The sequence below is a fragment of the Grampus griseus genome (assembly GCF_964374135.1).
Source record: "Grampus griseus genome assembly, chromosome: 15".
In the NCBI taxonomy this organism is placed as follows: domain Eukaryota; kingdom Metazoa; phylum Chordata; class Mammalia; order Artiodactyla; family Delphinidae; genus Grampus; species Grampus griseus.
In genome coordinates this window covers 26,332,101-26,358,207 of record NC_139009.1, presented here as the reverse complement: position 1 = coordinate 26,358,207, position 26,107 = coordinate 26,332,101, and the positions used below count along the sequence as shown (strand labels likewise).

General features: G+C 40.1%; 1 protein-coding gene across 1 annotated transcript in view; it reads right to left on the bottom strand.

The window, feature by feature from the left end:
* Nucleotides 1–8,684: 8,684 nt before the first annotated feature.
* RASGRP3 (RAS guanyl releasing protein 3) overlaps nucleotides 8,685–26,107 on the bottom strand; it is a 40,585-nt gene continuing 23,162 nt past the window's right edge. Inside the window, exons 11-16 of the mRNA XM_082671947.1 lie at nucleotides 23,036–23,151; nucleotides 20,315–20,462; nucleotides 15,317–15,353; nucleotides 12,712–12,837; nucleotides 12,001–12,365; nucleotides 8,685–10,436 (exon numbers count right to left, since the gene is read on the bottom strand). Of these exons, the coding sequence (XP_082528073.1) occupies nucleotides 10,428–10,436; nucleotides 12,001–12,365; nucleotides 12,712–12,837; nucleotides 15,317–15,353; nucleotides 20,315–20,462; nucleotides 23,036–23,151 (801 nt within the window). The 3' untranslated portion in view covers nucleotides 8,685–10,427. The remainder of the gene's footprint in view (nucleotides 10,437–12,000; nucleotides 12,366–12,711; nucleotides 12,838–15,316; nucleotides 15,354–20,314; nucleotides 20,463–23,035; nucleotides 23,152–26,107) is intronic.

The window sequence follows — 26,107 nt, the reverse complement described above, 5'->3', positions numbered from 1 at the left end:
AACTTCTCTATGCCTCAGTTTCCGCATTGTAAAATGGCTATAATGATAACATGTACCTCTAAGGGTTGTTGTAAGGATTAAATGGATTAATATATGCAAAGCATTTAGAACAGTGTCTAGAATGAAATAACCACTATATATGTATTAGCTGTTTCAATTATTTAGATTTACCTTGTTGATTTTTTAGTTCTTCTGGAGCAGCACTGTCCACGTGAGATATAACACAAGTCACATACACAATTTACAATTTTATGGTAGCTATGTTAAGAAAGTGAAAAAAATGGTAAATAAAATATATTATTAAAAATAATTTTAACTCATTATATCAAAATGTTATCATTGCAACATATAATCAATGTACAAAATTTCTTAATGACATATTTTAGCTGGTTTGTTGTGCACTGTCTTTGAAATCTGACACGTTTTATACATATAGCACACCACAATTTGGACTTACCACATTTCAAGTGCTCAATAACCACATGTGGTCAGTGGCTACTGTACTAGATGGCATAGGTCTAGCAACTTATTTTTTGTGTACTTGGTGCTTGGTATATCATGTGCTGAGTAAGGTGAAAATAAATGTCTTATGCCATTAATATATTTCTGTGTATTTCTCCTTGAATTGCCTTTAGTTCCTTTTCTATAAATGTTGATGCTCTGTAATTTGGAGCAAAAATACTCAATTATTAAATTTTCATTGTGAATTGTATCCTTTAGCATTAAAAATCAACCTGTCTTTGTCTCTTTTTGTGCCTTTTGCCTTAAATTTAATTTTGTATGATATTATATTTATGACTAGTGTTTTCTCTTTGCATTTGCCCATTATATCTTTGCCTATTTTTTTTTAACCATCTGAATCACTCATGAGAAGTCTCATGTACACATAATAGAATTGAATTTTTCTTTGTTATCAGTCTGAGAATCTTCTTAAAAAATCGTTGAGTTTAGCCCATTTATATTTATATGACAGATACGTTTGAACTTAGTTCTGTCTTATTTTAGGTTCTGTTTTCTACTTTTGTAACAAGTCATAGAGAATCTCTTTGTTTTGGTTTTTGTATTTATTCTGATATTTAGAAAGATTTAGAGATTTGTTCCAGTGTTTACCTTTATAACTATGTAGAATTGCATTCACCTTATATTTCTTTAGAAAGAATTACTAAGAAAAGTCATCCAGAACCTGGAAATAAGGCAAAAGATTGCTGCACTGTCCTTTGGATGTCATTCTAGAGCAGTGTCTAAAGAGTGGCTTAGGAGTTAGCTGACTTCCTAGAGCAGCAATTCTCAAATGCAGTACTCAGCTAATAGCATCAGCACTTAGCACTGCCTGGGAACTCATTGGAAATGCAAGTTCTCAGGCCCTCCCCACCCTGACAGAAACTCTGTGGATGGGGTCCTGCAATCTGTGCTTGAGCAATACCTCCACATGATTCTGATGCATGAGCAGTGGTTCTCAGACAAGAGCAATTTTGTCCCAAAGAGGACATTTAGAAATATCTGGAGACATTTTTGATTGTCACAACTTCAGAGGGGAGACGGAGTACTACTGGCATCTAGTGGCATACCCTACAATGCACAGGACAGCCCCCACCCCTTTCCAACAATAAATTATACACACCAAAATGTCAGTAGTGCAGAGGTTGAAAAACTCTTCTAGGAGAATGTAACTTTGTTTGATATACTATTTATTATGGATTAGGGCCCAGATGCTAACTTGAAAAAATTTGTTAAGATGCAAATTATTTTTATCTGATAGAGGTGCAAATTATTTCTGTGCAGTAGAGAAGATAATCCAAACGTTATGGTTTAATCACCAAGTAGGGTATTTTGTGTAATAAAACACCCTAAAACTTAGTAGCTTAAAACAATAAGCATTCACTGACATATATACACTACCAAATGTAAAATGGATGGCTAGTGGGAAGCTGTTGCATAGCACAGGGAGATCAGTTCGGTGCTTTGTGACCACCTAGAGGAGTGGGATAGGGAGGGTGGGAGGGAGGCTTAAGAGGGTGGGGATATGGGGATATATGTATACATATAGCTGATTCACTTTGTTGTACAGCAGAAACTAACACACCATTGTAAAGCAATTATACTCCAATAAAGATATAAAAAAAATAAGTGTTTATTATTATCACGGTTTCTGGGATCAGGAATTCATTAAGTGGCTTTAGTTCTTAGCTTTGTAACAGCGTTGTTTGTTTGTTTTTCTGGTGAGAGGTCTCACATTTAACTATCCTTTTTTTCCCTCTAGTATGTTCTGGGTTTTTTGTTTTGTCTTAACCATTTTAATTTTGAGTTCTTATCCAAAATTTGTAGGAAGTTCCTGTAGGAAAGAAGCCAGGATAATATCCAGGCCAGGTGAAATTTGTCTTATGATCCTAGGTTTTACATGTAACTTTGCTTACCAAAGGCTAATTGGCAGGGATTGGCAACTGTGGGATTTTTTTTTTTTTTTTCCATCAGAAGGACTCTCTAGCAGTCTGCTATCTTAGAGACAGATCACTTCTTGCCAATATTCCATCTGTGTGTTCCTTCCCTACTGCTTCTCAGAACCAGACCAGATCCAGGACGCTACCACCACCTGCTGGTATCCACTCCTTTGGTTTTAAACAATGGATTGAGGATTTGCACTTCAGACTGTGCCCCTCTGTGCTGAGAGGGGTATTTGTCACTGCCTGCTGTTTCTTTGTTTCTTTATATTGCAGCTGCTAAATCCCTCTTCACTACAGCAACTTCTCTCTATGTTCTCCTGCAAGCCTCTCTGATCAATCTCTGATGCTTTTATCTTTCCTCTGTTGGGCCTAGTATTTCAGATCTCTTCTAGTTTCTCTGCAAATGGAGCTTGGCTTTTTTGTTTGTTTGTTTTTATTTTCATGGTTGCTGTTTTGATGAATTCCAGTAAGAGAAGCAGTAATTTTTTTTTTTTTCCCACAACTTTTAAAAACTACAAACCTTCAGAAAAGCCTTAAAAATAATACAGTGAGGGCTTCCCTGGTGGCGCAGTGGTTGAGAGTCTGCCTGCCGATGCAGGGGACACGGGTTCGTGCCCCGGTCCGGGAAAATCCCACATGCAGCGGAGTGGCTGGGCCTGTGAGCCATGGCCGCTGAGCCTGTGCGTCCGGAGCCTGTGCTCCGCAATGGGAGAGGCCACAACAGTGAGAGGCCCACGTACCGCAAAAAAAAAAAAACAATGAATATCCATATCTGTTTGTCATACTAGCATTTCCTGATTGACAAACGTATGCTTTAGTCTTCCTCTCCTAAGAAGGCAAAGTTAGGTAAACTTAGACTGCCCAGCAATTAATGTTCTAATATTTTATCCTATTTGAAATGACCCAGATAGTCAATGAATTCTCTTCATTTAACTTAGTTTAGTTTCAAGTTATGAAAATCTGGAGAGACTATTTTAGTTAGACATTCCCAAAACATAATTATTCCTATAGAGTTTATCTAAAACTCTTACCTCATTTACCTCTATTTACTTAAAAGCTTTGTCATATTGTTATCTTTCTTGCTGACAAACTTTGTAACAGGAATTATAAGGTCTTATTTTATTTCTAGTAGACCTAGGTACCATAAATGTATTATACCTAAATTGATGACTCTAAAGACATGTCTGTATTAATCAAACAAGCAAGCTTAAGCTAACTTTAATACCAGATATTAATTCAATACTGAATATTTCCTAGATCACATGAACCCAAAATTCATTCTGGCCAGTCTTTTATGTTTGAGTATTTATATAAGTGCTTAATTTCCTTTAAGCTAATTAAATAGAGCTCTTTTACAAATTAATTTTGGCAGTGCCATGCATCTATAACACACATACAAACACAGGAACCTCATAGTTCCCATTCCAAAATTTCAGCCATGAATCAGGTATAACAATGTAAAACCCATCAGTTACAAAAGAGATTGGATTCAAATTGGGTTTCTGGCAGATGGGAGAAATCAGGATCACCTGTCTAGATGGCTAAACCCTTTTTACTAGTATTTATGGAAAAGACACTTCTATTTGTAGCTTTTGGTGATTTTAGGAGTCAAGTGGAAACTTTCTCTTCTCCCTGGGAATGTCCCACTCTTGGACAAGAACAGACAGGGTTTTTTTGGGTTTTTTTCCTGATTCTTTCCTCCATTTGACAACCCTCAGAATGGGTGAAAATATTTGCAAATGAAGCAACTGACAAAGGATTAATCTCCAAAATTTACAAGCAGCTCAATAACAAAAAAGCAAACAGCCCATTCCAAAAATGGGCAGAAGACCTAAATGGACATTTCTCCAAAGAAGATATACAGATTGCCAACAAATACATGAAAGAATGCTCAACATCATTAATCATTAGAGAAATGCAAATCAAAACTACAATGAGATATCATCTCACACCATTCAGAATGGCCATCACCAAAAAATCTAGAAACAATAAATGCTGGAGAGGGTGTGGAGGAAAGGGAACCCTCTTGCACTGTTGGTGGGAATGTAAATTGATACAGCCACTATGGAGAACAGTATGGAGGTTCCTTAAAAAACTACAAATAGAACTACTATATGACCCAGCAATCCCACTACTGGGCATATACCCTGAGAAAACCATAATTCAAAAAGAGTCATGCACCACAATGTTCATTGCAGCTCTATTTACAATAGCCAGGACATGGAACCAACCTAAGTGTCCATCGACAGGTGAATGGATAAAGAAGATGTGGCACATATACACAATGGAATATTACTGAGCCATAAAAGGAAATGAAATTGAGTTGTTTGTAGTGAGGTGGATGGACCTAGAGTCTGTTATACAGAGTGAAGTAAGTCAGAAAGAGAAAAACAAATACCGTATGCTAACACATATATATGGGATCTAAGAAAAAAAAAAAGGTCATGAAGTACCTAGGGGTAAGACAGGAATAAAGACACAGATCTACTAGAGAATGGACTTGTGGATATGGGGAGGGGGAAGGGTAAGCTGTGACAAAGTGAGAGAGTGGCATGGACATATATACACTACCAAACGTAAAATAGATAGCTAGTGGGAAGCAGCCGCATAGCACAGGGAGATCAGCTTGGTGGTTTGTGACCACCTAGAGGGGTGGGATAGGGAGGGTGGGAGGGAGGGAGATGCAAGAGGGAAGAGATATGGGAACATATGTATATGTATAACTGATTCACTTTGTTATAAAGCAGAAACTAACACACCATTGTAAAGCAATTATACTTCAATAAAGATGTTAAAAAAAAAAGTTTTAAATATCACAGAATTGATTTGGCTGTAAATAGAGAAACAGTACCAAACAAAATAAAATGAAAAATCCGAAGGACAAACAGAAAATCCTAAATAAACCCTCAAGTTTGGTCTTGGGGTTTTACATACACCAACGACACAGGAGACCATAAATTGTGTAATTAACACAGCAAGAGTAGCAGTACATGGTGCACAGGGCCGCAGGATAACCCTGCCTAAACTCCTGACAGGTACAATGGCTACACATTTTTACAAAAAAATATCATCTTCCTCTCACCCATGGGTTCATAGCTACAATCAGATCACTTATCCAAAATGTGCCACACAGGATTTTCTTTAGGGATAGTTGAAACGTTCCCCATTTTTAAAGACAGAAATTCAAGACAAGCAAAACACAAACTATACACACAAATGCTATCATCCAAAGAAACAAATGAACCAGTTCACAAATTGGGTAAAAGTCCAACAACCCTTCTCTCTCATCAACAGGGTACCCCGCTCAAATACAAAATAAATTGGCTTATTCCAGAGAAAAAGTCCCAGGGAGGAAAGAAAGTGCCAACTGTACTCACCAGAGTGACCTACCTGCTGTCTGGAGCCCATCGGCTCCCAAGTGTTGATTCCTTGCTCCAACTGCCAAGTGTTGGGGCAACCAGTGCCACTTTGGGGAAATCTGAAAGGAGGATCTTCAGGGCAAGTGACCCCTGCAGCTGCTAGGGCCTTAACTGAAAATTCCCCAACCAGGGCTGGCTAGCCACAAGCAGCAAGGCTCCTGGCTGACTGCACCAAAATTTGTTACCAAGTCCAAGCTCATACTGATCACTGCACGACAGGCCAATAAATCAAGAGACTTGCTGGGGCAAGGAATAGCGACTTTATTCAGAAAGCCAGCAGACCGAGAAGATGGTAGACCCGTGTCCCAAAGAACCATCTTGCCTGAGTTAGAATTCAGGCTTCTTTTATACTAAAAGGGGCGGGAGTAAAGTCAAACATTTCCTGGTTCTGGTCAGCCTCCGGAAGGGGTGTGTTAACTTCTTCCTGCCTGCAGTCATTCACAGGTGGGCCTGGTCAGGATGTTTCCTGTGAGCTAAACAAAGGTATTTTAGCTTAAGGCTCATTACCTGGGAGGCAGGTTTCCCAGAGATGGGCCGTGATGTATAATTTAAGCTGATAGGGAACATCCCTTTAGTGATTAACTTGTAATAGCCCTAACTACTTCACCAGCTATCTCCTAAAAATAAAGACATTCTCCTACATAACCATAAAATCATTATCATACTGGAGTGAATTAACATTCATTCCATGTCATTTAATATGTAGTTCACATTTAAATTTCCACAGCTGCCCTCCAAAAATGTCTGCTTTATTTATTCTTTGGTTCAGAATCCAATCAAGGTTTACAACACTGCATTCTGTTGTTGTGTTTTGTTTGATCCATAACTGCTCCTTTCATCCTTTTTCCTTTTTTTTTAAGACATTTTATTTTTGAAGCATTCAGGTCAACTGCCTTATAGAATGCCCCATGTGATGCTTTCCTTATGCTATTATGTATAAACTGCAAGTCACTTAAATAGATGTGAATTCCAACGTGCTTGCCATTAACATTTTAAAAAGAGAATAAATATTGTTGTTTGAGGTCTGAGTACTCTCTAAACTTCAGCAAGCAAGTTTTGGATGAAGCATGGAGGAAGATATTTCCTGAATGAGCCTTAAATTCCAAGTAGTTTCCTATCATTACCACCTTCAATCGCTATAAAATACATTCTAGTTGTCAAATAAATGGAGTCCTTTTTATATGAAAAGTTAATTTTTATTTTCCTCGTCTCCCTGTAGTAAAATAAATTCTTCCAAGAGTCAGCCTCTTAAGCACATTTATACTTTGACCTATTTTTCTCTAAGCTTATTTACATTTTACCCATTTGGTTTCTTAATCTTGTCTACCTATTTTCAAACAGAGTGAGAATAGCTAATGTTAGAAAACAGAGCAGAACTGACCCTATACACACACAGTGCCAGGCGTAAGAAAAACCCCTGTGAATATTTTTTTTTAATCCTTTGACACAAAATTTAGTTAAATGTTGGATTTAGAGCCTCCAAAGAACACAACCATGTAAACATGTAGTCTGAAGACAATTGTAGAGAAGAACCTTGTTTAACTGTAAAATAATATTAATTTATAAGGTCTTTACACAGTACTTCTACATGTACTATTAGACTTGATCCTTACAACAACTCTATGAAGAAGGTTGTAAAATCTCTCCTTCTCAAATGTGAAAATTGAGGCTCAAATAGATGTATATGACTTGCCCAGGATCTCATGACTACAACTAGCATAGATGGGATTTAAATCTGGCTGTGGATTGCATGCCAAAGATATGCTGTGGGAATCTCATTTGACTGAATTTACCTCCTCAGTCAAAAATCAAGGTGTTTATCTTAGGAATGCTTAAGCTTCTTGCCATCAATAACAGTTTGGTACTTCCTTCTGTAGGAGTCCTGCCTTCATTGTTAAACAGCAAACCTCTCTGTCTTTTGGAGAGGCTGTTTTACCATGGAAATCTGGGGACATTATTGCTTCAGGAAACACCACTCAACATAAAATGTTCAAATACCGGTTAGGATCACTCTCTGATTTAGGCAGATCTCAAAAAGCATCAATACAATTAGCACATCCTTCAATGAAGACCCAGTTGCAGTATCTAACATTTCCTCTCTTGGTATCTAATATTATTAATTTTTTTTTTTTTTTTTGCTGTGCCATTCAGCTTGTGGGATCTCAGTTCCCTGACCATGGATTGAACCCGGGCCACAGCAGTGAAAGCCCAGAATCCTAACCACTAGAGCACCGGGGAACTCCCAATATTCACTGTTAAGATTTTGGTTTTGTTTTTGCTTTGACAGTGATCATCAAACCTACAAAAGGAAGGTCTGGAGGAACCAACCATCATAGTTCTTTTTGCTCCACCATGGGTTTGCCTAATTTACTTATTTTATTGATTATGGGAAATTGACATATTGGAAACATCAGAGCCACCATTGGTTATGAGTAAATGATATAATCAAAATTATAAAGCAGCTTTATTATGGACTCGAATTCCTCTTCAGCAAAGTAATAATAGTAGTATGTGTGTGTATGTGTGTGTGTTTGCATGCCTGTGTATACATATAAACACATATATACACACATATACAAAAATAGTTTACGTACATATATACACATAATATGTTAGTTTTATTATTTTTTTGGTTTGTTTTTACTCGAGGTTCATTTAGTATCGTTGTAACAGGAAGGCTGATCCTATAAAACTCTTCTCATATGTGAAAAATCAAAAATAACCCAAACTAAGTGGCAAGTGAAATAACTGCTTTGAGAAGAAAAAGAATAGTCTTAACATTCATTAACAAAAAAAACACACACACAAGAAGGGTTTCTTGTACTTAAATTGCCGTTTTCTCTTTTTAATTTTGTTAACATGTATTTCATTGCGTTTATGAATAGGAATAGAGGGTATATATACATGGAACCAACACTGGGGATGGCTATTTGCTTCCTGAGGTGCTCGCAAATGGTGAGTTCTTACATTTTTGAGCTTAATCACAACTCCCTCACCTAATAACTTCATTTAACTTGCAATATCTCTGCAAATTGATCTCTGAATCTGTTTGGCATGATTAAGTCAGTTCTACCTAATTTGAAACTCTATTTTAAGGGGTCATCTTGCCTTAAATGCCCATGGGCTCTCAGCTCCCAAGGGCAGAGACGAAGAGTTGTTCCTCTTTGTGCATCTAACACAGGACCTGCCCAGAGCAGGTACTCAAGTGTTTGTTGAACAGAACTGTCTTCATTTACCTAATGGAAAATGAGAAGAAAGGCATTTTTTTATTGAAGCGACTGCCCCAAAAGAAACAAATTCAGTCTTATGTGGATTATATATACTTAAACTACCAAATGCAGACCAATGCGCCTCTGTGGGTCCAGTTTCTGACTGGGCACTTGGTAGCAGGTCATTCTCCTCAGCCATAGGCTCAAACCCATCTCTATTTTTGAACGTCTTCAACCAAGTTCTTTCTTCTCTCATCATGTAAGAAACAGACCCACGTCTAGTAATGTTGGGTCAAAGGAAGATATTCAAAATATTGATACTTTAAAAGTTTAAATGAAATGTTAATCAAAGGTGGTTTGTGATGATTTGCTTTCTATGACTCTTCTTAATCATGATGGCAATTTCTGAGGAAGAGCATGAGAGCTCTCTTTCACAACCAGAAAGTTTTCTTTTATAACAAACAAAATTCTCAAAACTATTTTGAGGTTTTAAAAATTGCTGGTTGAATTTTAAAAATTGTATTTCAGTAAGGGGTTTGAGGGATGGTTTGTTTTTCTCCTGAATTTTATTCCCAAAAACTTGAATTGATTTTTTTAATTGTTATTCATACTTCTTAATAGCAGTCTTATGAAAGATGGCTAAACCTAGTGAGATGGGACATGTATTTAGTTAATTTCCCCCCATGGCAATGATAAATATTAGGATAGTTTTCATGACTGTGTCGTAGCTACCTAGTGATACAGAATTGGCAAGACTTATATGATTATAGAAGTGTGACTTGTTACACATTATAATAGCAACTGTATGGTAAGAACAATGTAAACAGCTTCTCCTTGCAGCAGATCATCATTAGAAGAACCACTGCCTTCCAAGTCTGGAAGAGCTTCCTTGTCCCTCAAAAAAGTAAGTCCTGGTCCCGTCCAAAAAGCCCACAAAAAGACCCCTAAATCGACTCCTCGTTAAACACCCCCCTCAAAAGTTTATAAAACTACTGAAATAACATTCTCACAGAAAAAGCAAAGTCTGAGTTTAGAGAATGAATATCAAGTACATGCACAAAAGCTTTCATTTCACCCGTATATAAATGGCTCTAAAGAAAGATAGGAGAGAAAACTACCAACTACATAACACAGTCTTTGTGGCACCTCACTAGGAGCAGGGAAGGAGGAAATAAATAGTTCATAGGGTAAGTCCTCTGTCCCATAGTTCAATCAGGGAGATCCCACAGTGTCACAAGGCAGTAAATGTCCAGATATCTTTTCAGATAACTTCCTGAGTTTTGGAGTGTTCTTCAGAGCGTCTCATCTTGCTCCTTCCAAATGCCAACACAGTTGCCTTCAGTGTCCTCAGCCTGAAGTCAGCCTTCCTGCAATACGAATCAGAACCTGTTGTATGGCTGCATCTCATTTAAAAAAATAAGACTACTCCTAGAAAGCAGTTTATCAGATAATTTCAAGGGAACATCTCAAATGATCAGTGCCTTGTATACTCAAGATTCATAGAGGGAAATAAAAGACCATGTAGTCCACGCAGCACATGATGTAAATGTTCTGAAATTAGATTGTAGTGGTGGTTGTGCAACTCAGTGAATATACTAAAAACCATTGAATTATACACTTTAAATGGGAAAATTTTATAGTACATAAATTATATCTCAATAAAGCTGTTTTAAAAGTTGGTGTTAGGGCTTCCCTGGTGGCGCAGTGGTTGAGAGTCCACCTGCCAATGCAGGGGACACGGGTTCGTGACCCCGTCCAGGAAGATCCCACATGCCGCGGAGTGGCTGGGCCCATGAGCCATGGCCGCTGAGCCTGCGCGTCCAGAGCCTGTGCTCCGTAACGGGAGAGGCCACAACAGTGAGAGGCCCGTGTACCACAAAAAAAAAAAAAAAGTTGGTGTTAAAAGAAAGGAAACAATGGCTCAGAAGGAACTTACGATAAACTTCATACTACTGAAGACCATGTGCGGCATCCTTACTAATTGTCTTCGATGAGGAAGGAACTAGAGGAATTTTGGTTAAAGGTCATTGGCGATTTTCTCATCATAGGAAACTATGGAGATTGTGCGCTTAGATCTCCTGAGGACAGGTGGAATGTGGAGGACCAGTCATGAGAAAAAAGAGCACTGGCTTGATCCAGTAGGGTCTCTACCTAACCTAATATTCTGTTTATGAAAATGATTCAGTAGAGAGGCAATGGCTTCCCTCCATGACATTACTTTTAGGTTAGGAATGTGACACCAATTTCCCCAAATCCTTTTTCTTAATACACTATGGACTGTTGACTAATAAATTTATCTAAGTCCATCTTGAATCAATTTATATTTTCAGCTTGTTCTAACAAATTCCATATGTTTCCCAATTTGCTTTGGATGATTTGAACATACTTTTTGCGTGGAGGCAAAGCCCGACACATAGAACGCTGAGGTCCCCATGTCTCTGATATTCACCACCCTCTCCTCCATGATGCTGTCAAAAGCCTTTTTTTAATTATTTTTTAAGTAGGGGCAAGAGTTTCCAGCTCTCCTTCTCTATCTACATGTCTTTTGCTTTCACTGCCTCCTCTGAGTTTGGACCCTGATTCTAGCTTGGAAAACTAAGCTGATGGGTATAGCGTACTGTTATATTGGATACAAGCAACAGTCAAGGGTCCCTGGACATCATGTCAGTATACAGACACAGAAACCTTCACTGAGTTTTAGAACCCATTCGGTTCAGTTTTATACATCATAAAACTGATGTCCAAGGAGAAGAGACCATTTGTCCAGAGTCACATAACTAGCCAAAGACAAGACTAAAAGTGATATGTCTTGATTCCCAACTATTCTGCTTTCAAAACTACCAGGCTGCCTTGTGGACTCACTATAACACTCATCTCAGCTGCTTTCAGCCTCCCTCTTCTGATTTTATTTGTGGTTTGACCAGCACTGACCTCACCGTCCTGTCTGGTCTCAACCATGTCAGCTTCATCCTGGTCTGGTTCGAACGCAGTGCCTCGGTCAACAACATCCACACCAGCCTGCACCCTGGGCTTCTCATTTTCCCACTTGGCAAAGCCTTTGTCCTTTGCTGCTTTGTCGTGGAACTTGGACTTCATTTTGGGGAAGGTGTGGGACCCTGAGTCCCCCCAGCCAGCCTCTGACCACACAGGCTCGGTCTGGGTGGCCTGGCTGGTGGTGGCCCGCTGCAGCCGCACGGAGATCTTGCGAGAGGAGCCTGTGACCAGTGTGATGGCTCTGCTGTCCAGGTCTCGGTGTCCAGCTGCGACGCCAGGGAACTCGAAAACCTCATCCTGCACTGGAAGGGGAAAGATTACTGTGATTATTGTGATTAATCATACATCTGACTGCTTCACAGCAAACCGTCAAAGTGGGTGCAAACAACAGGAGTCTTACGGGTAAGGTCCTAGAGGAACAGACCAGAGGTGAAATGAAATTGACCTCAGGTGAACTGCATGTTATTGAGACCCAAAAGCCAAAAGGAGCATGTAGGGTTCAAGGGTCTTTAGCCACTGCTGCTTACCCTGAAGACCTTTATGTTTATAATGGCTCTGACTAGCTTTAGATCCAGAACCCAACCAAAGTGCAGGCATGGAAGGTGAGCAGAGAGAAATTGCAGTAGGAAAGAAAGTTGAGGACATTACCTGGAGGCAACGAAGGACTTCCAGGCAGTGACCCATGACCGCTGCCTAAGGAGGGCGCCCGGGCAAATCTCCGGCAGGCCAGAACCAGGAGGTCTTTGCACTGTTTATGACAGTTGGCTCCACAGTCTGACACAACCAAAAGTATCACAGGTGATTAGTGTGAACCACATGTCAGGTGCTGATCAGGCTTCCAGGTTGGCGTTTGGGCTCTCACGCCTCCCCTCCCCCACCCTTGTTTCTGTGTTTAATCTCAGGTCCACAGGGTGTGTCTAGGTCTAGTAAAAGGGCCAGTGGGACTCTCTTCCCTTCCTGGGGTTCCTAAAGTTCTCTCTTGTATTTGTTCAGCTGCTTCTTCTACACAGTTCACTGAAGTGCTGGGGAGCAACAAGCAGGGGCAGCCTGAATGGGGAGTTGCCTTTGCCCAAAACTAAATGCAAATTACATGGAACTGGGGTTCTTCTCCAGACCAAGATGGATTCCCCACAAAGAGGCTCCCTGAGCCAGAATGAGGGTGAGAAGCCTCAGCATCTAGTCTCTCCCAGGACCTACAGTTGCCTCTAAATATTTACAGCAAGCTGTCCCTCCATTCAGTATTTGTCTGCATTTTCTATTCTTCTTCATTTCCCAAAACCTTTTCCAGAGCAAGCGATTATGTCTTTTGCTTCCTTTCTTGGCATAGAAGCAGAAGACAAGGTGAGCATATGCTCAATAAACATGTCTCAGATTTGACTATGGCTTGGAAATGGCATGCAGCAGATTCTGTGGCCTTCCCATTAGATGCTTTAGTTAAGAAAGTAGATATTAATTGCTACTTGGGGTACAAAATTTTGGCCACTTTGGAAGATAGCAACACAATTACTTCATACGATGAGGGTCCTACATTTCTCTGAAATCACTGAACAGATATGATCATTTTATAGGGTATATTTCTCTCACCATCAAAGAGGAATTTTCTCATTATTTCCAATACCCGTTTTCCCCTAAATGGTCTTGTTTCAAATGGTTTTTTAATAACATCAGGGAAAGATCAAATTGCAATGACATGTCTGGTCTATTTTAATTAGACTTTTCACTCTATATGTCTTTAAGAGAAATACCATCTGAACAGAGATCCTAGGGTTTAATTGATTTTCATCTTCACAAAATTGTGTGTGTGTGTTTGTCTGTGTCTGTGTGTGTCTAGGGGATAAGGGGCAGAAACCAGTATCTCTGCTGCTTGAAAGTAAAAATTCAAGTTAGACTAAGTCAACTGATTCAGAGAACAAAAGGGAAGGGTTTTTTTGTTTGTTTTTTGAGCACTAAAAGGTGGCTCCCATAGAGGTTCAAGGAAGTTCCCTGTCCATGTAAAATGAGGGCCAAATACTGAAAGACAGCTAGAGAAAAAAGGCATCACAAGGGAACATTATTAATCTGAAGGCATTCTGTGATTAAGATATTTCATTTTGTGGCTTTATTATATTTTTCAAGAGCATTATCAGATTCTTAAAAGAACCAGTATAAACAGTCTGCATAAAATATCCAGCAGTTTTCTGAACACCAATAATGTGTAATAATCATATATCTACAAGTAGCCAAACATTCCTATTGCATTTATCAAATATATATTTATTCAATTGCTATAAATTTCAATTAAATGGGGGAAGTATATGAACAAATTCATTGAAAGGGGCAAATGTATCTCCTCTTTTCTCATCATCATCTGTGATTTAGTAGAGAAAGGAATAGCTATGTGAGAGTAGAAAGAAACGCATATGTATTACAGAAATGAGCATGGGGTTTTTTTTCCCTTGAAGGACAAAGTTCTTATATACAGTATTTCCATTAGGCTTGCCCTCCTCAGAATTCCCACCTTAAATGTGTGCTGATGATGGGCAAGACATCTTAGAGATAGGGGTTAGATGTGTGTGGGATAATAAGTGTGGTTTCCTTGCTCTTTGTAACAAGCGGTAAAATTCCAGCCTGGGATCTCCAAAACTTCAGGGAGTCCTTTACTGGACCGTTAACTCTTCAGTTGCCAGTAGCCCCAAAGCCCCAATTTCTCTGTGATGCCAAGAGCTTTAAAGTTTCCCTCAGAGGGCTTCCCTGGTGGCGCAGTGGTTGAGAGTCCGCCTGCCGATGCAGGGGACACGGGTTCGTGCCCCGGTCCGGGAGGATCCCACATGCTGTGGAGCGGCTGGGCCCATGAGCTGTGGCCACTGGGCCTGCGCGTCCAGGGCCTGTGCTCCACGGTGGGAGGGGCCACAGCAGTGAGAGACCCGCATACGGCAAAAAAAAAAAAGTTTCCCTCAGACAAATATGATTCCTGCCCCAAAAGTCACATTTAAAAATTTTAACAATGGGAGATTGGGATCGACATATATACACTACTATGTATAAAATAGATAACTAATGAGAACCTACTGTATAGCACAGGGAACTCTACTCAATGCTCTGTGGTGACCTAAATGGGAAGGGAATCTAAAAAAGAGGGGATATATGTATATGTATAACTGATTCACATTTCTGTACAGCAGAAACTAACACAACATTGTAAAGCAACTATACTCCAATACAAATTAATTTAAAAAATAAAATAAAATAAAAATTTTAACAAAGTAACATTTACCTTTGCATTTGTATCCTTGCTTGATTATGCCCCAGAGCTGTAACAAAAGACAAAGTAATGTCAGGGAATCTGGAGAGAAATCTGGAAAGAAAACAAGGCCACAGAGAAGGAAGCCCTGGGAAACGTGATGCCTGGTAGAGCACAAACAGGATGTAGCTGCTCCTGACACCCTTCCTGTCAGATAGAAGGACCCTCTCCCAGCCCACCGCAGCTGGGGCAATAACAGGAGTTTTGCTTCCCTTTTCTTTCTGGGAGCCAAACGGGAGCTGGGATGGGAAACTGACGTTGGTGCATTTATTGGACTTTGGCATAATGCGCTCTCAGCAAAACTCACAGGGAGACTCTGTCACTCTGCCTTTGATAGCCCCTGGCTCCCTCTGCTTTTTTTTAAAATCACACTAGCTGCTCTTGGCGCCCCCTACGGTAAATTAAGCGACCCAAGCAATGCATCCCACTAAAGCATTTGGATTTTGCTTGATTCTCTTCTGAGAAGCATTTCTACCTTGAAAGAATACAGAAGAGGAAAAGATTTTGCATTTGTTTGTGTATTTTTTCTCTGCATTTGCTGCGTGTTTGGCCTGTGCTGGGGCTGTGGGAGATGCAGAAAAGGCTCAGATTCTGCCAAGCAAGTAAGGAGTAGGATGTAGGAAGTGACGAGAGTCTCAGGAGAGATGTGAGGGCCTACAGTTTAACAAGGGAGTGTTTGCCCAGGCGGTTCAGGGGCATCATCCTGGTGGTGGTGTCTTCACAAACCTCTGCCACACTGTAATCTCTGTGAAGAAGGGAACTTCCCACATTCTTTCCCAGGCCTCCTGCAGCACTTGCATATGGGAACCAGGGGCATCAGGAACATACAGTGCTGATGAATTAAACGGGCTTAGCTCAAGTTGGAGAAGCTCCATTTCTACACTTTGAGTGGTTAGGCTAAGTGGCTGATATCTACCTAATAAAATAATTTTGAAAGAAAGAGGGCTGGTGGGCTACTGGCATTGATGGGAGTGTTGTTCACAATGTGTTATAGCAGAACAATGCCCTGAGTGTGGGCATCATGGCCCTAGGAGAGTAGCTACTGATGTGAAGGGATTCAAGGCTTTGGGAAAGTTGCTCCTTACTCTCTTTCTGACAAGGAAATTCCATCAGTGGAGAGTGATTCCTTTGAGCCTTAAAAGTTATTTGGTCCTCCAGAAAACATTATTAAAATGCAAATGTCTCTTGGGACAGGGCAACACTTTGCCTTGGAGACAGGAAGGATTATTAAGACAACTAACTGGAAGCGAGGCCTCAGGTGCCTAGGATGACTGGAAAAGGGATGGGGAGGTGTCAGTACGGAAAAGGAAAGTGGGTGGGTAGGCCAATCACATCTGTCAGAGCTATAAGGATCTTAACGATAATCCAGTTTGCTTCCCTTTTATAAAAGGTGAGTGTGATGATGCAGGAAGTTAAATAATTTGCAAGGTCCCACATCTGGGAAACTTTGTAGCGATGAGAAATCGTTTCCTCACAGAGCCCTTGGTAATAGTAATAACAAAAATAACAATGATAGCTAACATTTAATGAACTCTTGCTATGTGAAAGGCACAGTTTTAAGCTATGTGTAGCAAGTCATTTTTTTAATTAATTAATTTATTTATATATTTTTGGCTGTGTTTGGTCCTCATTGCTGCACGCAGTCTTTCTCTAGTTGTGGCGGCGGGGACTACTCTTCGTTGCGGTGCACGGGCTTCTCATTGTGGTGGCTTCCCTTGTTGCAGAGCATGGGCTCTAGAGTGCAGGCTTCAGTAATTGTGGCACATGGGCTCAGTAGTTGTGGCTCGCGTGCTCCAGAGTGCAGGGTCAGTAGTTGTGGCGCATGGGCTTAGTTGCTCCATGGCATGTGGAATCTTCCCGGACCAGGGATCGAACCCATGTCCCCTGCATTGGCAGGCGGATTCTTAACCACTGCACCACCAGGGAAGTCCCATGTAGCAATTCATTTAATGCTCACAATATCCTTATGAGATAGGTAATAATAATTTTCTCATTTTTACAGATGAGGAGACTAAGCTACAGAGAGGTGAAGTCATTTGGCAAGATCTCATAGCTAGTAAGTAGGAAAAGAAGAATGTGAAGAGTATGTCACTTCAAGGAAAGAGAGGAAGCCATTGCTCCTGGGAGTTTTGTGTGTGATCAGAACAAAAGCCGCTGATCTAGGACAAGACAGGATAAGGTTTAAGAAGCATCCAAATCTCTGGCTATGGCACGTTATTAGCACAACTGCAGAAACTGCTGAAGAAGATAAAGTCAAGCATGAGTCCCATGAGGCGGGCAAGTCAGGGCGTTGCTTGCTAATGCTTACTTAAGAAGCAGGGGGTCTTCCCTGCTGGCGCAGTGGTTGAGAGTCCGCCTGCCGATGCAGGGGACACGGGTTCGTGCCCCGGTCTGGGAGGATCCCACAGGCCGCGGGGCGGCTGGGCCCGTGAGCCATGGCCGCTGAGCCTGCACGTCCAGAGCCTGTGCTCCACAGCGGGAGAGGCCACAACAGTGAGAGGCCCGTGTACCGCAAAAAAAAAAAAAAAAAAAAAGCGGGAGACAACACGAGGCACGAAGAGGCTCTGGGTCAGCGTGCCAGCCAAGGACAGGAGAGGGTACTTCCCACAGTCTCTGATTTAGAGACCTGAGGCTACTGTAAGACTTGGAGTGACTGTGGTGGGAGGAGCACTCGACTGGGAGTAAGAAGAACTAAACATGAGTCATGGTTCTGCTGCTAGTGATCCATGTGACCTTAGGGAAGTCACTTAACTTCTCCAGAGCTCAAAATAAGGGAATTAGCAAAATTCTTTCAGCTCTGGAATTCTAATTCTAAAATCAATGTATTTCAAGCAGTGTCTATTTGTCTTCCTTACCCTTAAAATGGAATTTATTTCAAAAGCAGGTGGTCCAAGCACTAAAAAATAGTTCCTTCTATTCCCCCACAGTTCCTTTCAATGACCCAGCTAGAGCATGGTATTTATAAATCCCTTTGAAAACCAAAGAACTTTTTAAAAAAGGTGTGTGAGTAAAGATCAATTCAAATTATAGCAAGGAAATTAAGTATATTTTGAAAAATAAAAAGGGATATTAAAACTCTGAATGAGTTAATTTCGATAAAACTCCAAAAGCATAAAGGAACACTAAAAAAAGAGAAAGATTCACTCTGAGCTCTGTGGTATGCAACATGTCTGATATCATTTAATACCACAACAACATGGCAGGTAAGTCTTAACCCCCTCTTACAGATAGGAAAACAGCGACTCAAAGATGATCAATAATTTGGTCAAGGACATAGATTAATAAGGGGCAGAATTGAGATTCAAAGTCAGAGTTCTGGACTCCAAGTCCAGAGCTTTCGACCTGATCACAGCTGCATCAAAAACCTAGCGCCAGCAAATCCGCTCTGATGAGTTGGGGAGGGAAGTGTGTGGAAGCTCCCAAGAAAGCCTACCTTGCTGCTTCTATAGAACCAGAGACTCCATGGAAGGGAGAGACATCCAGAAGGACTGGAGAGCAGAGACAAGACCTTGAGATTTGATAAGGACCTACCAACTCTCACACCACACCATGAGTCAGATGTCTCAGCCTGACTTTTGGCTGTGCCAGGCCAGGGCCAAACAGATTCCCTGGGCCTCACTCTGCAGGAGAGAGTTACACATGGCTCCGTACCACTTGAGAATTTTTCAGGTCTAGATACAGGCAAACATTCCCATCAGAAGAGAGATACATGAAGAAGGAAATGTATTTGTTTGATGATAAAATGGTCAGGTGATGCAATCCCAGTGGTGTAGCTGGTAGGAGAACCTCTCCTTCCCTGGGGTGGGCTAAGAGAGCTGGTTAGGCTGCCTTGCCCCTTGATCACAGCAGCTTCTATGATCATGGGGGGGCCATCTTTGAGGTAACCACTGCCTCTAATTTACCTTTTCTCAGCGGGGTGTGTGCTTGAATTCAAACGCCTGCCCTTTGGCTCCCCAAAGCCAGTTATTCAAGACTGAAAGCGAAAAATGTAATTTAATGGGAGCGTATATGATATCAGCTACGAATTCCATACGGGTCCACAGGGGGACATGACTGCTGAATGAAGCTAACAAAACTGAGCTGGCATCTGGACAAATGCCACTCACCTGGCTGCTGGGCTACCCTTGTGTAGAGTACTACATTTTCCATCTTACATTACTTGGATATCAACTAGAAGATGTTCAGAGCTTGAGGGTCTTTGTTTAACACCAGGGCCAAACATGACCTTAGTTGCTAAAGGATCATCAGATGTGGGGAAGTGAGGTGTACAACCTTCATTTGTTGCGGTGGTGTAGGTAGAGCCAGAATACTAGAGTTTGAGTCCTGGCTCTAGTCATTACTGGCTGTGAAAACCTGGGAAACTTGAGTTATCCTCTCTGGACCTCTCTACATTCATATGCAAATGGGGAGAGTAAAAGGCCCACCTTATGGGCTAGTTATGAGGATTAATTACACTAATGCCTCAGGAAATATTTTATTACTGTCAAATGCCAAGTAAATGTTATTTATTATTATAACCATCTTCTCTTCGAAAAGATTTTTTTTCCTTTCTGAGTTATGAATTATGGAGCCATATCATGATAGATTTCTAGTGACTGACACCATATGAGACAAGAACTGAGAGGAACCGGCTATAATAAATATACCACTTAACTGCACTCAGTGATGGGTGCCATGGCTCATTGGGGAGAACTTTTCCCTGGCAGGTATTAACAGACAAACTGCTCTCCTGAGTTAATACGCCTCACCAACCTTCCCTGTCTTCTCCAGCCCTGCATTCCTAGAAAGAACATAGCTAAATCTGCAGATCTTGCTTTCGTTTTTAATTGCATGTTTAATTTCAGGGAGCCATCATGTTTTACTTTGGATCTAAGGCAGACAATGGACTCTGTTCATGTATCATTTTCCCACATTCTCAGAATACTGCACAAATCACTACATAGAAGAGAAAGCAATGGAAAACAGACTTACAAATCCTGCACAGTGTTCACAGAAGGTTGGCTTGAGATAGGTCATCTCCTGAAAATTATGGACAAATCCCGGTCCCATTTTACAGTGTAGTTGGGACTTAGCTCTCAGGAAGTAAGCCATCATTTCATCCTTACTAATTAGACCATCCCTGTGAAGAGAATCAAAGAAGAGAGGGATCTTTGAATGCCATGTTGCTAAGTAATTGCCACAGTTAAATCAGTCACCTCCCAAACCTTTCTGGACAAAAGCGGGGGGTGGGGGGTGGGGAATGTTCACTTTCCTGTCACATCTGAAAAGAGAGAAACTCAAAGGACAGCTTTCAGTGTCAAAGGCTTTCTTAGCAAGCAGAAGATATGTGTGTGTGTGCATGTGTGTGTGTGTGTGTGGCTTGTGCACTGCAGCACAGAAAGTCTTCTTCATTACCAAGTAGTAGCTTCCAGAAAGACATCTCCTTTCTAGCCTTTGCCTCACAATAGAGTTTGCAAGAATCAGGTTGCTGGAGAAAGGCAGAAAACTGTGAAAACTGGACCTACCATTCTCATATTCATTCTGCCTGATGTCATCCAGGCCACTACCATTGGTAGTCTTTTCATTCATGTCTTACTGGCTCACAGACCATTCACTAGAGTGATTCTCCCAGATCTTCTCCACATAGAAACTCTGGTTGCATCTACCACCACACACCCTGACTTCTTGTTTACCAAAAAAGATCAAATCCATTGGCGTAAGGGAGCTGCATATTGCCTTCTCTCCATACCCTTCCATGCCAGTTCAGAATTCCTTTATATCTCGTCGGTCCTCTCTTGGGGTCATTCTCCCCTCCCCCACTCTCCAGCCTCTCCAGGACCATGTTTCTCCTGCTGCATCTTGTCACCCACTCTTTCCTCTGTTTACAAATACACTCAGGACTTCCCCTCCTTACAAATGTCTTTCTTCAATCCTGCCTCCATTTCCAACATTTGTCTTTTCCCTTTTTCTTCTCTTACTTCTGCAGTTTTCAAGAAGAGTACTCATTAGACATTTTTTCCATTTCTTTCAATTACTCTTTCCTCCATATAATCAGGTTTCTAACCCACCATTCTACTGAAACTGTCACAGTGACATCCTCAGCAGCCTTTTCTCATTCCTTGAACTTGACCTCCTGGCAGCATGTGACATGGGACAGGTTTCCTCCTTTTTGACACTCCCTCATCCACAGTCCCCTGTGATTCCATGTAGCCCTGGTTTCCCTCCTGCCTCTTATGTGCCTCCTTTGCCAGCTCTTCTGCAGGATCCACGTCTTCCTTTCAGTTGCTGCACGTGGGGAGAGGAGTCCCTGAAGCTGCATTCCTCAGGTCCCCGTGCTCATGTTCCTCTAAACTTTCCCATCAGACTGTGCTCACACTCCTGGAACTCCAGCTAACATGACTGGGCTGAAGACCTAACGATCTACACCTCTTGCCCTAACCGTTCTACTGAATCTTGGCGCCATATCTTTGACAACTTGTTAGAATCTTCTCCTGGATGGTCCATTCTTCTCTCAAAATCAACATATCTAAGCCTGTCTGACGAAAGAAATCATGTAAGCTATGAATACTTTAAACCTTCATTTTTAGGGGAAAAAAGTTTTTTTAGGAAAAAAAATATATCTGCTGGGACACTCTCTGTTCCAAACAAGAACCGGCAGAGAAACAAAATGAAGACTGGGAAGTGATTTTAAGTTCATGTTCTACGAACATGTCACTGACAGAAACAAACTGAGGGAAGAAGTGGGTAGTTAGTGGGAAGTAAGTTTTATAAAATAAAACTTAAGTTTTATTTTATAAAGGAAGTGTATGTTTCTAGTAACTTAATTTTATTTTAAAAGTATTCTCTGTTATACAATGAAGATGGATTAAGGTTTTAAGACGTTTATGATAAAGTACCAAGGCTTTAATTTTCGTTTAATTCTCACACCAACAAAAATATTAGAGAATTTTAATGTGATATAACTTGGACATTTAACCAATATAAAATCCAGCATTTCATTACAGATGATTTTTAAACTAGGAACTGATCTCACATAACTAAAAATGAAGTGATAAAATTATTAATGCCAGGGTTTCTTGGCAAATGTTTTTTTTAATCATTATATTTTTTTAATGATCCAGGTTTTAGCCTCTGAAGTTATTTAATCTCCCATGAATCATTTGAAGCTAAAGAGAAATATATTTTTTCCTTTGTTTCTCAAGACAACCTCTGAACTAGCAAATGAAAAAACAAAGCATAAACACTTCTTGGCTATCTGCAGCCATCACTGGCTCTCCTGAAGATCGTAAGTAATGTAAAAAAAGATCTTACTTACTTGATGACTTTTAAGATTGCCCCTGGGTGCACTGATGCTGAGGACTCCACCATGCTAGATCTAACTATATTTAGTCTCTATTCTTTTTTGATGGAGGTTTTGGGGTTGATGAACTAGCTAAGTTGCAGCAGTAATAATCGGAAATGGAGAGCTGGGCTAATTTGTAAGTGAGCACTTGTACTTAACACCGATGATGTGGTCTGCCCTGTGATTCCATCCAGCCAGTCATGTTTGTGGACACCAAGAAAAAAATCAGTGAAAAGACACCTTAGACACCTTTCATCAATACACTAGGATCAACTCTGTCAAGACATAAATTAAAGGTTTCCCTGCTCTCCTTTCGTAGTAATTTTCTGCTTCGGGACAGTTACATTACAATAAAACAAAATTAAACTTACTGATCTTTGTCCAGCACACAAAAGGAATCCAAGAAAGGAAAATTGGCAGCTATACTTTCAAAGTCCTCTTGGGAGATGTACCCATCCTGGTCATGGTCATAATTTCTAAACACAGACTGCAAAGGAAAGGCAAATATTTATTGAATGACTATTTACGAATCAGCCTCTGAATTGTTACTGGGAAAGCAATGATAACTAGCATATTATTCTTTCTATCAAGGAGCTTGGAATCTAGTAGGAGATAACAAAATTGAGATGCCTTTATGGTATAATGAGATAAGTGCAACGCTGAGGATAAAGACAGAGTGTTGGGGGAGGGGGAAGGGAGATTTTAAAATGTTTCCTGGAGAAAGCAAGGTCTCAACTGAGACCTCAGGGTTGAGTAGGAGTAAGGCTTGGTGAATTCACAAATGCCAGTACCATGAAAATAGAAAATGAAACTTTAAAATGTTAAATTATCTCAAAAATCAAAGTATACATTTAATGTAATTGCAGTCAAAATCCTGGTGGGAATTCGTTTGAAATGAACAAATTGATTCTAAAGTTCCTATAGAAGTGAACATGTTGAGAATAACCTAAAATTGTTTGTTTAAGATGAGGAGTAATGATCTCAGGCAAGGGAAACAAAAGCAAAATCAAACAACTGGGACTATATCAAACTAAAAAGCTTTTGCACAGGGAAGGAAACTATCAACAAAATGAAAAGGCCACCTACTGAATAGCAGAAGATACTTGCAAATGATATCTCTGATAAGGGGATAATATTCAAAATATACAAAGAACTCATACAACTCAATATCAAAAAACAAACAACCCAATTAAAAAATAGGTAGAGGACCTGAATAAACATTTTTCCAAAGAAGACTTACAGATGGCCAACAGACACATGAAAAGATGTTCAACATCACTTATCACTCATCTCAGGGAAATGCAAATCAAGACCACACAGAGATACCACCTCACACCTGTCAGAATGGCTATGATCAAAAAGACAACAAATAACAAGTGTCGGTGAGGGTGAGGAGAAAAGGGAACCCTCATGTACTGTTGTTGGGATTACAAATTGGTGCTGCTACTATGGAAAACAGTATAGAAGTTCCTCAAAAAATTAAAAACAGAGCTATCATACAATCCAGTAATTCCACTTCTGGGTATTTTTTCCAAAGAAATCAAAAACACTAATTTGAAAGATATATACATCCCTGTGTTCATTCCAGCGTTATTTACAATAGCCAAGATATGGAAGCAACATAAGTGTTCATCAATAGATGAACAGATAAAAATGTGGTATATAAATAAAATGGAATATGACTCAGCCATAAAAAAGAATGAAATCTTGCCATTTTTTGACAACATAGATAGACCTTAGGGTATTACCCTAAGTGAAATAAGTCAGGTGGAGAAAGACAAATATCATAGGATTTCACTTGTATGTGGGATCTAAAAAACAAATGAACAAACAAAAAAAAACCAGAAACAGATTCATAGATACAGAGAACAAACATGTGGTTGCCAGAGGTGAGAGGAGTGGGAGGATGAATGAATAGGTGAGGGAAATTAAGAGGTGCAAACTTCCAGTTATAAAATAAACGAGTCACAGGATGGAAAGTACAGCATGGGTAATATAGTCAGTAATATTTTAATATCATTGTATGGTGACAGATGGTAACTAGACTTATTGTGGTGATCATTTTGTAATGTGTAGAAATATTGAATCACTATGTTGTGCACCTAGAACACCTAGAAGGTCAGTTATATTTTAACTAAAACAACGACGGGTAATGAGGGGCAATGTGCCCTATCAGAAATCAAAGATACATTAGTCAAAACAACATGGTATTGCAACTTACTGCAGAGAGTACAGTCCAGAAACAGATCCATATGTATGTAAGAATTCAGAATATCCAAAAGTATCTATTCAAATCCACAGGGAAATTATGGGTTACCTAATAATTGCTGTTGAGTTAAATGGCTGATAATCTTATAAAATAAATTGCCCCCAAACTAAATTCCAGATGCCTTAAATATTTTAATGTAAAAATTAAGTTATAAAAACCCAAAGGTAAATAGATAAAAATATTTTTCATGTTTTATTATCTTTGAGTAGGAAAGACCTTTCTTAGGACAACATCCAAGTCAGAGGTCATAAACAAAAGTATTTCATTACAATAAAATGCAAAATATCTGAATCAAAAAAGCTCAATTAACAAATTTAAATATAAATGACAGAGAAAATCATTTGCAACACTTACGAGAGGACACAAAAGGAAAACAGAGGATCACCAAAGTAAAAATACAAATGGACAATACATTCATGGAAAGACATTCAATTCTGCTAGTAATTATGGAAATACTAATGAAATTTTTTTTATCTCTCAAATTGGAAAACATTAAAACAATTGATAATTTCCTAGGGTTATGAGAAAATAGGCACTCTCTTATCAAGCTGGTAAAGCAAATAGCCACAATCTTTCTGGAGGACAATCAGTGCTTACTCTGACACAGCAATTCCACTTCTAGGAATTGTTCTAAGGAAATAACTGAACAAGCTTTCTCAAAGATATACATGTATATATGTGTGTGTGTATGGGGGGGGAGAATAAAATCATACAAGATGATCTACAATTTACCAGTGATTAACCCTAGACAGAAGAGACATCAAGTCCTGAAAGTAAAACTTTCTATTTCTGAAATGTTTTAATATTCAGCTTTTTAATTTTTTTGCTGCACCACGTGGCTTGCAGGATCTTAATTCCCCAACCAGGGATTGAACCTGGGGCCATGTCAGTGAAAGTGCTGAGTCCTAACCAGTGGACTGCCCTGGCTTTCTTTATAATCAGAGAAAAATAAGAAAGATTTTTCCAGGCTTCCCTGGTGGCGCAGTGGTTGAGAGTCCGCCTGCCGATGCAGGGGACACGGGTTCGTGCCCTGGTCTGGGAGGATCCCACATGCCACAGAGCGGCTGGGCCCGTGAGGCATGGCCGCTGAGCCTGCGCGTCCAGAGCCTGTGCTCTGCAACGGGAGAGGCCACAACAGTTAGAGGCCTGTGTACCGCAAAAAAAAAAGAAAAAA